The sequence below is a fragment of the Tasmannia lanceolata genome, unplaced genomic scaffold, assembly GCF_043159265.1.
Source record: "Tasmannia lanceolata isolate RefF3 unplaced genomic scaffold, GAP_Taslan_0.1 ptg000018l, whole genome shotgun sequence".
Taxonomy (NCBI): Eukaryota; Viridiplantae; Streptophyta; class Magnoliopsida; order Canellales; family Winteraceae; genus Tasmannia; species Tasmannia lanceolata.
This window is the reverse complement of record NW_027518695.1, coordinates 29,316,806-29,330,244: the sequence shown is the minus strand read 5'-3', so window position 1 is coordinate 29,330,244 and position 13,439 is coordinate 29,316,806. Positions and strand designations below refer to the sequence as shown.

Here is a 13,439-nt window from a genome sequence, read left to right as displayed (position 1 = left end):
CATTCGAGTTGGTACTATTCAAGAAAAAAACTTCTTCGCCCATGGCCTCCTCCATGGGTATGACCGACACCTCCAATGAAAAACCAGTCAAACTGACATCGGCTTCCTTCCCAACTACGAGCTCCTGCAAAATCTGTCCAATTTTCAAATCTAGGTCACCCTTTACAGTCACTTCCATGTTGTCATGAATAAACTTCAACTTCTGATGAAGGGTAGAGGGGATAACTCCGACCTTATGCAGCCAAGGTCGACCCAATAACAGCAGGAAAGAAGCTTTAATGTCCAATACTTGGAATTCTATGTCGAAGTCTTCTCCTCCTATCTGGATTTCAGTGGCCAGGGTTCCGATGACATCTCACCGGGTGCCATCATATGCTAATATACCCTGCTCTGAAGGAATAAAATCTCCAGGCCCAAAGCCCAAAGTCGTGGCAGTACTCAGTGGACAAATATTCAGAGCAAACCCGTTGTCGACTAGTACTTCGAGTACCCTCTTCTTGTTACAGATTATAGTGATTTTGAGTGAACGAGTGTGGTCTCTTCCTTCAGGAGGTAAATCGTCATCTGTGAAAGACACTGCCTTGGAAGTCTTAGCCACAATGACTAGGCTTACCAACTCATTGAGTGTAATCTTAGTTGACACCTTAGCAGCATTCAACTCTCTGAGTACAACCTTCCTGTGCTTAGACAAAGACATAAGTAGACCCCAAATGGAAACGTTTGCTTGGGTCTTCTTCAGCTGCTTCAACAGATTATCTTCTTCCTCATCTACACTCGGCCTATTCTGCCCTTGATTCTCGGCTGTTCTTACTGCTTCTGCAGGGTTTTCTACTCTCAATTCTGCAGGCTTGAACACACGACCACCCCTCGTAACATGACGAAGCTCGTCACACTGATCTTCTAATAGAAGCAACTCATCTACATCCATTCTCAAAACATACGGAGTTTCATTTATCTCTCCTTCCGTAAAATCATCAATCCTTAGAACATAAGAAGTTTCTTCCTCAACATCTTCGCATCGAAGGACATATGGTCGAGAGGATGCCTCTGCCAGACCGGTACTACCCATCCAGAGGGCATAAGACCTTTCTCTTCCCATCTCTTCGATCTTCTCAGGGTCAAACCTTAGGATATAAGGTTCATCAGGAGTAATTACACAAATGAGAGCGGATGGATCAAGAACTGGCTCCTCGACAAAAATGGCGTTCGTCGTAGGAGGAGGAATAGCACGATAATTAGGAAGGGGATTCTGAGTTACATTGGGCCTTTCCACCTCAAGTTTTCCCTTTTCTAACATAGTCTGAAGTGCATGCTTTAAAGCCAAACATCTTTCAGTGAGGTGACCCGAATTTCTGTGGTATTCACAATACTGGTCTAATCTCCAGTATGGGAGCAATGGGTCGGGTACTGGCCTAATTTCAGGTAGTCTGATCTTCTTGTCCCTTATCAACCTTTTCAGGATCCTAGGTAAAGGGTACAGGAGCGGATCAAAGTGCCTCTGAGGTTTCTGCTCTACTGGTGCTGGCGCTGGCTTTGCCACTTCCGTTAAAGTCTTGGCCGTTGGTCGAACATAGTTCACCTGGTCTACTTCTTTCTGTACGACCACAGGTCTCTTTCCTTCTCTAATGTCTGATGGAAGTCTGGTCCTCAGACCCTTAGCTATTGCATCCTCAGTCCTCGTCCCAGTCTTAATCACATGGTCAAAGTTGGTGTAATGCTGAGGGGACATGAAATAAAAAAATTGCGGCGACAAACTCTTAATCACCAGCTTGATCTGATCTTCTTCTGATAGCCTCTCGCTCAGTTGTGCAGACTTTCGATGCCAACGACGGATAAAAAAAGTAAAGGTCTCCAGCGGACCTTGCTTTAACTGCTTGAAGTCCCTCTTGGTAACCTCTATTCCTTCCTCCATCAAAAATTATTCTACAAATTTGTTGGAGATGCTTTGCAAGGTCTTCACCTCTTCGGGTTTCCGACGCAAAAACCACTTCTTCGCAACCCCAGTAAGAGACATTGGAAAGACCCTGGCCATTTGCTTATGAGCTAGCCCATACTGCTGTGACAGTTCAATAAACCACCTCATATGATTCCGGGGACACCCAGTCCCATCATATTTGTCATAATCGGGGGTTTTGAATTTAGGGGGCAAGGTGACCCCAGGAGACATTTTCAGCTCGGATATATCGAACTGCTTCGGGCCTTGATGCTTCAAGCTTTCCATGTCTTTTGTCAGTTTCTCCAATTGGTCAGCTACCTGCTTCTCCTTATTATACCTGGCAAAATCTGGACTGCAATATTCTTCAGCATACTGCTCCTCTTCCAGGTTGACGTCTACTGGTGGGATAAAAGGACGGTTCAAGTTTGCAGGGTTCGAATTTGCAGGTATAACGGGAGCGGGTTGAACTGCAGGTGCTCTAGAAGTAGAGACCTTTTCCTGAGACTGAGCTTTCATTTGGGCCATCTCTTCTTTCATGAAGGCCGTATCTCGGGTAAGATTCATCATCATCTCTTGAATTTTAGCTAGCGCATCAGTGGGTTCAGCCATTTGGACAGATTCTGAGGATTCAGATGACTCAAATAAAGAGGGTGCAGATTGCTCAGGTAAGGTTAGTGGTTCAAATTGACGAATGAGTCTAGACGTCGCTGACTGTCTAGACCACGCAGGTTGACTGACACTTGAGGGAGCGATGTTTGCTCAATTTCAGAATCCTGAGTTGGAAATTGATATACTAAATTAAAACGACAACAATTGAGATAAAATATTTTGTACCAATAAAGATAAGAGAAAATCATGAACACTATTCCGTTGATCAATAGTCAAACTGTAGTTACAATCAACAAAACATTAATCTTTGATAACAATTGGATGAAAGTAACTATTTACAATGAAATTTGAAGAAATTAAAGTGACAATTTCATGAAAAAGAATCTTCAAAGCTCTCCAATCCGAGCTCTCTTGCCCGCGAGCTTTCCTGGTAATTCCCCACATCGGACCTTAGATATTAAGGCAAATCTCTTCTCCACGACCTTATTTCTCCAAGCAGCTACAATGGTTTGGATGAGATCAGGAGACAGCTTTTCACAAGGAGGAGGTGCTACAGTTCCGGGAGGACATGGATATCCTGTGATCTGATGAAGCAAACGGGTTGGTGCATAAAAGGTTGACTTTTCTAAACCCATGAGATACACAAATGGATATGGGTAAGTGCTAGTGATAACTTGTAGGCACGAATGACTCACACAGTGAAACTGATTTTTCTCCACGTGCTGTAACCAATTACGCCACTCATCAATGGATTGCGGTTGGTTGGCCATTGGTTGCAAGGACGGGAAATCCTTCAGGGTGTAGTGGCTTTGCGGCTGGAGGATAGTGAGTTTTTCACAAAGTCACACGTATAACAATTTGACACACCCATAGAAACTATTTTGAACCTTTTGATGGTCAATGCGGTCTAGTCCAGAAAAGATTTCTGCCAGCATAGTAGGAACAGGATTCCTTCCTTCGTTAATTTGGTCTACTACACCAAGCAAAGTCAACGGGGCAGCACGGGAGTCTCCACGGATGACATGACGCGCAAGAACTCCAAATATTAAGGCAATACGCCGACAATTCTTAAAACGGGAGTTAGTAGGGTTGACATTTTTTAAAAAGAGTTTAATGAGCTCATAAACTTCCACGCATGTGCCCTTGAAACAAGGTAGAGCATCAAGAGTATCATTTTTGAATAGCTCACAGAAGAGGGAATTAGGGGAGTCCATGCTCGAAGATCGAACCCAGAGTCCTTCAGCTGGGATCTCTAACAAGGCGCACCAATCTTCGAAGATTGGACAAAATTCAAAGGGACCAAATCGAAAAACGTGAAGGGTGGTATCGCAAAGTTTTGCAGCTGCTTGGAGAAATTTTCAATCCACACCGGAAATTTTCAATCCACACCGGATATGCTCAAATGATTGAATGTACTTTTAAATCGATCAACCATGCTCCTCTCATGTTCATGCGGGAGAGTTTTGGTAGCCTCACTTATCCAATCCTTCAATACATTGTTCGACATGATTAAACACCTAACATAGAGATAGGATAAGATTATGAGAAATTGGAGATAACTTGGTATAAATAAATGACAAAGATAAATTTAACGATCAATCATATGGGAAGGATACAATTGATGACACGGAATTTTTCATCAATGATCAAGGATGACCAGCAGATCAGAAAGGGAGACCATGCCACAAAATGACAGAAGTGGGTCATAGACGAGGTCTAAATCTGACGATGGATACCAATAACTGTACAATCAAGGAGATTAGTATTTACAGACCATGACCATAAAGACAGCGGGCGAGCCATTGACCAGATCTAAGACAAAGCAGACAAACAAGCCAGAATCTGACCTAATGGGTAATATACACAATACGGGTATACGACACAACAATAGTTTGGGTACACAATCGGAGAATAACATATACACAACATGAATCTATGACACAACAAAGGAATGTGTAATGTATACACAATATGAATCTATGACATAACAAAAGAACAAGTACACAATTGCAGGGTAATATATACCATGGCCATGAAAACGATAAATATGGGCCACTAATCAGGTAAACCTGGAAGAATGTAAATGTGATTGACTAAACCAGGGATATCCCACTAGAAATGGGTCCTAATCTAATCAACCAACAGAATCAGATATATACAAGGAATTTGTACAATCCGAGAATGAAAAGACAGGCTATGAACACAACAATGGCAAAAGAAATGCCACCCACCATATCAAAAGAATGTAAATAGGATGCATTAAACCAGGAATGCCCACTGAAAATGGGTCCTAATCTAAACGATTGACTCAACAAATAGGGTATGTACAAGAAGTCGACAAAATTGTAAATCGACTCAGCAAATAAGACATGTATAAAGGAACGACTCAAGTTGTACAATCAAGAAGCAGAACATAGACCATGGTCAAGATAACAACCAAGGAAAATTACTGACCATGTTAGAGGACTGTAGGGTGAGAGAATATAGCTAATAGTTAGACCCGAAAACTTTACTAATGGACAAGTCCTGGTCTAACAGCTATCACAAGGAGTGATTAGCTCCACAGATTTTAAGTGAAGCGGATAACGAGGAATCAAGAAATGGACCATGGTCATAAAAGGTGGTGAACAATAACCATCGGCCAGATCCCAGACTGAAGTAGTGAACAAACTCTAATCGGTGATAATATACTAGAAAACCTCAGTAGAAAGTAGGCCCCGATCTGACAGCCGACAAAACGGATATAAATCCGAGATACAAGAATAATCATATGATAAAGATGACAGCGTAGACCGCGGTCTGGATGATGACCAAGCAAGAGCAAGGGTCATCGACCAGGTTTGAAAGAATGGTATGACTGAAATAGATAAAGAGACCTTATTCAAAAAGATAAGCCATAATCTAAAAATAATACACTATACACACACATATATACATATATATATATATATATACATCCTAACCAGGGGCACCAGCCCTAATCTAATCTAACGGAGTCGAGAAAGTTTCGACTCGTGACAGACTAGTGAGTGTACTAGGATAGCAATGTAGCCACGTAAAATTAGCTACCCTGGTCTACAAATGGGACAAGGCTCCTAACTCTAGGCTCCACCTGTGTAAGCAACACATGTTCGTCCCTATATGAATACAATATATGTATATAAACACAGGCACCTCCTAGTTGATTTCACTAAGTCAGCAAGTATATTTATATACTTAATATATGAAATAAAGTAGGGCTCTGGACTCAATCTATCGGGCACTATGCATATGATCCATACTTTAAATGTATAACACAAGTGCACCGAGTGTTATACATAGTATGCTTCATTCCTCATCTGCTGCTGTAAACACTAGTGCACCGAGTATTTACAGGTGCAGCACCGGCGCATAGCTTGAAAATAGATTCAACAGCACCACCAGGGTAATGACATCCCATCTGTCATGCATTAAATCTATCTCGTGGAGCCCATAATGAAGTAAAAAAACAACGAAAGAGATAAAGAATATGATAATGTATGCTGTGACTTTGTCATTCTCTTGTTTTATTTACACACCTATCTGGTGCCCCTGGATTCTAAGCGTAGAGTTCCCATTTAACTTAATTTTAACCTGTAGACACCCCCATTTTGCTAGACTTAAAAAAAAAGATTTGATAGTTTGTCAAGTTTCGAGTCCGTATTCCACCTAGGATTAGGCATCTGTGCATTTTAAGGTAGATTTCGCTTCATTGAAGAAATTCTGAAGTTGATTCGCAATCTTGAAGGTCTCTAGGGGGTTCCTTTGGCCTCTGAAAGATGAAAGTTCAAGTTTCCAAGCAAATGAAAAAATCTTCTATTTTTAGAATTTTCTGGGTTTCCCTCATTTTTGCCCATTTTGCACTGCAGGAGTATTTTGGTCATTCCCAATGTGTCTCGTTTGACCCCCGAGTTATATTTGAGAAATCTTGAGTGATTTCACAAATTTTGAAAAAGCTGCTATTTTTAGAAACTCATGGGGCTTCCACATTTTCATCATCTTATGGATATTGCAATCATTTCTCATATATCCAAAATCATCTTGAGGGTACGGCTGATGGATTAGGAGTAATTTCGTAAGATTTGGGAAACCTGCTAAATTTAGATCTCTCAAGATTTTCTCTTAGTCTTGCACTGGTATTTTAGACATTTCCAAAATATCATATTCGGTCCCTAAGATTGTGTCTAAGAAATCTTGAGTCCGTTCATAAATTTTCAAAAATCTGCTATTTTGGGAATTTCTCAGGGTTTTCCCTAGTCTCGCCAAATTCTAGCACCTCGGGGTAATTTGGTCTTTTCCTGTGTAATTCTTTTGATCCCCGAAATATGTCTGAGAGATTATGAATAATTTCCTGAATTTTGGAAAACCTGCTAAATTTAGAATTTCTCAAGGGTTTCGCTTAATTTGGAAATTCTAAGTGTTGAGGACATTTTTGGTATTTTCAGGGGATACCAAATGATCCTGTTTAATATTACTCACCAAAAGGACCCAATTTTAAAAGTTTCTATTTTCGAAGTTTGACCACAAAGACTTTCCATTTTTAATTTTTCCCTTTAGAGGTGAATCAATCTGAGGGTAGTTTGGTCGCACTTGGATGTCTAACAGTCAAATAGGGGCATTTTGGTCCGAAAAGTTGTTTTCCAAAAAAGATGGTCCGATCATGTGTGAGGGATGCACCATAAATGTCAAATGGGTTGGGTCAATATATAGAATGTTGAATTTAGAAAGATTTTGTTGAATTTTTACGGAAAAACCCGAAACCCGTGTGAAATGGCCCATTGGGCTAAAGCCCGCAAAGATGGAGCTCATGTGGGTTCACCCATATGGGTTGACCACCATGGTGGGCGCCCCACATGGCTGACCCACATGAGTTGAGCACCCAACCTTGATGATGTCATAATGGTGACATCATATTTGTTAAAAGAAAAATAAAAAGAATAAAAAAAGAAAAGAAGGAAAGAAGGAAAAGATGAATGATTGCTTAAAAAGGTTTTCTTCCAAATAAGCAATATGGAATAATAATAGCATATCTTGATTGACAAGAAATTAAGACTGGAATCAAATCCAATTTTGAAACAAGAAAGAAAGAAAGCAAGAGGGGAAAATTGGAAACAAGCCAAAAATGAGAGCTCTCACATTGGAAACTACTATTTCTCTCTTAACCCTAACTTTTTTTTTGTATAAAAATCAAAGCAAACAATCCTAGAAAAGATGAAAAAAATCCAAATTCGTCCATTTTCTCTCTCCTCCAAAGAAATTTTTTTTTTCTTTTTCTCTCTTGAAGTGTGTTCATATCTCTCAAGTGTTCTTCACAAAAGGACTTCTTGAATTCCTTTTTCTTCTTCAACAAATCACAGATCAAGGATCTTTGGGGTGTTCTTTGGGTCTTCTTCATCATATAAAAGGGTGCGACAAAGCGTATACCTCGAATCTACGCACCCTAGAGACAAGGAGCGCGATCAACGGTAGGATCTTTATCTTTGTAATATAAAAAGTAGAAAAGCATGCTAGGATTTTACTTTTGGTAGATCAAATCAATGAATTTTTCCTTGAAATTTCAGTATGTTATAATATAGATTATAAGTTTTCAAAATTCAAAATTTCACCAAAAAAATTAAACTTCCTCTATTTAATAATGATTTTCTTTCGTTTTTATTCAATATGAATTTCAATCGGATTATCAAAGCAAGTGTTAGAAAAGAGTTTCTTTAAAAAATGATATTTTTTTGGGATTTCTATAAAATAAAATACTACTGGAAACTTAATTTCCAACCGTGGTTCCGCCGTTTTATTTTTCATTCTATTTTTCAAAGAATAACCCCGAAAAGGGTTATTTCTTGATGAATGAAGCCAAAAGTATATCAAATCATGTTCAAATTTAGTAAAAGTTTATTTCCAGTAGTTTTACAAGGTTTTTAGATCACCCAAAAATTTTCATATTTTTTTGGAGTTTGTTTAATCGGATTATTAATTATTTTAAATTTCGGCTATTTTTAATAAATACCAAATCGTTTTAAAAATTGATGAAACTTTTCAGAATTAAAGCCTAATAATAAATGGAAGTTTCTATTGAAAAATATTTCAAAACAAATATGATTTTTACTGTTTTCTAATTGCTTCCCCGTTTTACGTGCCATAATTCTTTTTCTTATTAAATTAATATATTTTCAAAAATTTTCTTTACAAACCAGTAACTTTGGTTACTGGAATGTTAGAGAAATATTTTCAACTAATTTTACAAAGATTTGATAAGGTTTTATAATTTATTTTAATAAACGGGTTTTAACGCCTAGGAAACAAATTGATCTCTTATATTTAAAAACCAATTTTATGGAGGAGATTTAAGTTTTAAGTTTTGAAATTTTGATAATAAATTCTATAATCTATTATATATCTACAGGAATTTTTCATTTGATTTTAGGATACCATTAGGTTTTCTTTTTAAGTAATTCTTTGGTTTCATCTTATTTTTGTGTGAGCTTAAATGGGCATCAAATCGTAATAAAAATCCATGAAAATCATACAGTAGTCTAAGATCATAATTATCTTTATACTGTAAGAGTTTAAGTTGATTTGAAATTGATATGCTATAGGTTGCTGTGTTAATCTATAATCTGATTTAAATTTTGAAAAATCGGACATTGATATCTAATCTTAATGATAATTCATGAAAATATTTCAGTATTCTTTATTCATCTATGTATTTATTCTGTAAAATTTTGGAGTAATTTAAAAGTGATATGATACAGGTTGTTGTGTTAATCTATAATCTGATTTGGATTTTGAAAAATCCAGAATTGATATTAAATCTTAATGATAATTCATGAAAATTTTTCAGTAAGGTACGATCATCCATATCTTCTTACTGGAAAAGTTTCAACTGATTTGGAGTTTGATTGCTTAGGGTTACTGTGTATTCCTAGCAATCTGGTATTAATGATATTAAATCACAATTTAATAGCAAATCAATACAAAAGTCAGTAAAAATCTCCAAAAAACCTTAAATTTTCATCATAAATTCAATCCCTAACTTTTTGAAACAGAAACCTTAGGTTTCATAGATTGCCTTTGTAAATTGGCTATGCTGTGACAATTTAATTGCCGAGATCGTAACCATAATCGTATACTAATTGCGATTAATCCTGCATAATTGGAGTGCGTAAATTATAGTATGATATTGGCTCCGAGGTCCCATGTCCACGAAAATCCTGAGAAATATGCCAGGCAATAAGATACTATAATTTACGTGCTGAATTATACTAGTGTTGAGAGCACGATTCCCTTCCATGGTTGCGATTCAAGGCCGAAGTTTGCGAACCATAGAGCCTTTGGTATTCCTTAGAGGTTTAGGAACAGAAAATCCTTGAAATCTGAAAATCATTAACTTTAACAAATTGAATCAATTCATCTCATGTCTTTCGGAACCGTTGGATTGCGGTTTCCATCGTAAGAACCATTAGAGCCCTATTTAGGAACACTTACGTCATGTCGTGTCCTAGGTTTTAGGGAGTCCTAGAGTTAGGAGTCCAGCCTCATCACGGGCGTTTGCTATGGATAGCAACCATGCCATAGATCTAGTTACACTAGTCATCCAATTTTTTCCTAGGACAAGCCTAGTTACCTAGGATGTAGGATAACCTGCATTAGTCAATGGGACAATTTGCACTTAGATAGGATCATATAGCATCTTACATGAGGTCCTAGGATAATAAAATCTTCCACTTGAATTAAATAACTTCTCTTAAAACTGTTGAAACAGTCAATCCAGTCTAGATCGGTGTCTTAGATGAGTTAGGCATAAGTAGCTTAGTTCAGGTGTACCGAACTACGTCGACTCTGATCCCAGTGAGGCTTGGGTACGTAGGCAGCTTGGATGCTTGATGGCATACCAATCACGAGTCGGCCCCACACACAAATGGTGGCATTTTGTATATTAGTTTTCTTATAAATTCTTAATTAAAATATGTAGGATTTCCCTCAAATTAGCGTTTTAGGAGAACTTTCACTTAGATTGAATTTAAACAAATTAAGAAAATCAAGATACACATTTAGGAATTACACTAAAATTAGATCTTATGATGCATGACATGTAGTTCGCACATTAATATAGAGTTAAATGAGCCATTTAAAAGAAATTCAAAAGAGTTAACTTTTGGAATTGAAGACCGATTATCGGGCAGGAATGGTGCATGTGGTGGTAACTCCCCATACCTTCCATTCTCGTAACCAGGTAACGAGTCTAGATTTCTGGTCAATTATGGGTCCTAGATCCCTCATCTAGGTGGCAACTCTGTCACTCTCTTTTGCGTGGAATTCGGATTGCCTTAGTCATCCCAAGTTCACGGAAAAGATGAATTGAATCACACTTTCCTAGGCTCGACGGCTTACCCCTGCCCTTATGGGTACTGGGTTGCACGTTTGTTTGCACCCTATGGCTTGGTTGCTGCCTGCTTGGTTGGGTAATTAAAATCAATAATAAAAAAGCACACGCCATTCGCGTGGGTACGAGAGACCAAGAGAGAGCGTGGCGGCTCGCAACCCACCCCTCTCGCGGGATCGGGTCCCACATAACCCAAACTTCTCCAAAGTTAGTAAAAATGGCATTTTTATAGAGTTAGGCAATGTTTCAAGAACTCCCCTGCAAAGTCGCCAGCCTGTGGACCCCAATCTGAGAGAATCGATGCCGAGGGATGCGAGATCCCCCTGCAATCCTCTGAGATCTCCACAACATGATGGAGAGCTCTACTAAGGAACTCTAGAAATAATGCCGCCCTCACAGCATAGCATGAGTGGCGATACAAAATGAATGAGATACTTCTCGATCCGGAGCCAGGGCTCAAAACCAAGACGTACCTAAAATAACTCAGAGTCGCCATCCATGGATACGCCATGGAACCAAGAAAACAAATGTTCTATTTGCAATGGATAACCAGAGATACAAAAGGTCTGTGCCTAGTGACAAATGAAGAAGGTCTGAAGAGCACCCCCAATTCGTCCCAGTGCGACCACTTGGTCTCTTATACCATTTATTTATTAACTTTGAAGACTTTTGAGTGAAAATCATATGAAATGGGAACAAATATCCCCGAGGAAAATGTCTACTTAAACATGCATGACCTGGAGATAATAAGCACATACAAAATAAATAAAAGAAGTGTGCCACCTAAGCATTGCTAGGTTATGAGTGTCATGCCTAAATAGGTGTCTAAATTCTTATAGGCAAACACATGCATGCTACAGCTAAAGGTACAAGGTCTGCACAGGATGAGAAATCTAAAACTAGCAGTTAATCATGAAATGAATTAAGATACAGTAAACAAAATAAAGAATAAACAGAAATACAGGCAGATAAAAGAATAAGCATGCGAGTAAGCAAAGAAGTGAACACACACTATCACGATCCTTTGCAAAAATCATCATCAATATACAAACACAAGCCCTGAAGTGCTAACAACAGACCCTAAGACTCTAATGCTTAAGCCCGAGTCTTTAGATGATCTGATGTTTATCCAAAGAAGCCTGCGTATCCCCGCCTCCACGAAAATCAAGGCAATGTAGTTCTTCGCACCTATTCTAAGCTATGATGCCTAAGACATCTAGACCTCTATCTTAGACTCGACCTAAAAGACTGGACTAGTTTTTAAAAGCTTCTTGAGCGATCATTTAGATTTCAGTAAATTGTTGATTTTAGGACACCCTATATGCCCTAACTAAATGCAAGTTAGCCCTAAGCTAATGCAGGTGGTTCCTAAAAACTATGTGTAACTAGGTTGAGTGTCATAAGAAAAACAATGGGATCACTAACGCATCCTAGACCTAGTCATCAGTCGGCGATGTGAATCGCCAACTGACCGGACGGAGGTGCAATAAACTCCTAACTCTAACACAAACACACAACATATCAAGGACAAACACCTAACTCTAGGACAAACACCTAACTCTAGAGGAAGAGCTTTTTGAAAATAAAATTTTAAAGTTGTTTATTCAAAAAAAGATTTAAAATGCTATTTACAAAAGTTTGGCTGGACTTGGGATAAAGATCACAAGCTGCACTACGTACCTCGTGAAAGAGGATCAAGCCAACGTAGTTCAAAACTCAAACTCCTTAACTATTCCTAAAACCTCAACTTCCCAAATGCTTTTTAAAGATTTTCAAAGCTTTTCAAATGCTTTTGAATGTTTTATTGTCGTTTTGAAGTGTTTTTATATTTTTGGTGTTTAAAAGTGCGTTAACATCCTTTCAGCTAAAGGGGATCCGATAGAAGAGCCTCTATACCTACCATATCACGGTAGGGTATTAAAGAGGGAAACAAGATCCCTAAAGCCTAGGGAAAAGAAAACAAACGAGGGAACTGAAATTCCGATACGATCAAAGAGAATGACGAAAAGCTGACGAGACTTAGCCAGTCTCCAAAGGAGAGGATATCTAACTTATGGAGTAAAACCCCTAAACAAATGACAGATGAAAAAGCTTCTAACCCTAAGGGCAGACTTCTAACCAATGACGCTAAAAAGAGGACTGACAAGGCAAATGGTGCTTAACAACTCTAGAGAGAGGCAAATAGACCAAAACAAGACTGAAGACCTTAAGAGGGAGGGGTAAATAAATCAAAGATTGAACTCCTAAAAGAATGGGGGCTCTAACATGAGGCTAGGTAAGCCTCCTAAAGGAGAAACTCTCCAAATGAGACAAGGCTTGTCTCCAAGTAGGGGCTCTATAAATGAGGAAAGGCATGCCTCTTATACGCAAAGGCGAGCTCTAAATGAGGCTTGTCTCCCAAAGAGAATTGCCTCATGAGACAAGGTATGTCTCCTAATGGGGGCTCTACATGACTCTGTGAAGGTAGAACAAAATCCAAAACTCTATGATGGGTTA

The 13,439-nt window shown here is 38.6% G+C and overlaps 1 protein-coding gene across 1 annotated transcript; it reads right to left on the bottom strand.

Annotated features, from left to right (window-relative positions):
- Nucleotides 1–355: 355 nt before the first annotated feature.
- On the bottom strand, nt 356–1,912 carry LOC143850261 (uncharacterized). The gene has a single exon (XM_077359524.1). It carries the CDS (start codon nt 1,910–1,912, stop codon nt 356–358), a length of 1,557 nt encoding a protein of 518 aa, XP_077215639.1.
- Nucleotides 1,913–13,439: the final 11,527 nt, after the last annotated feature.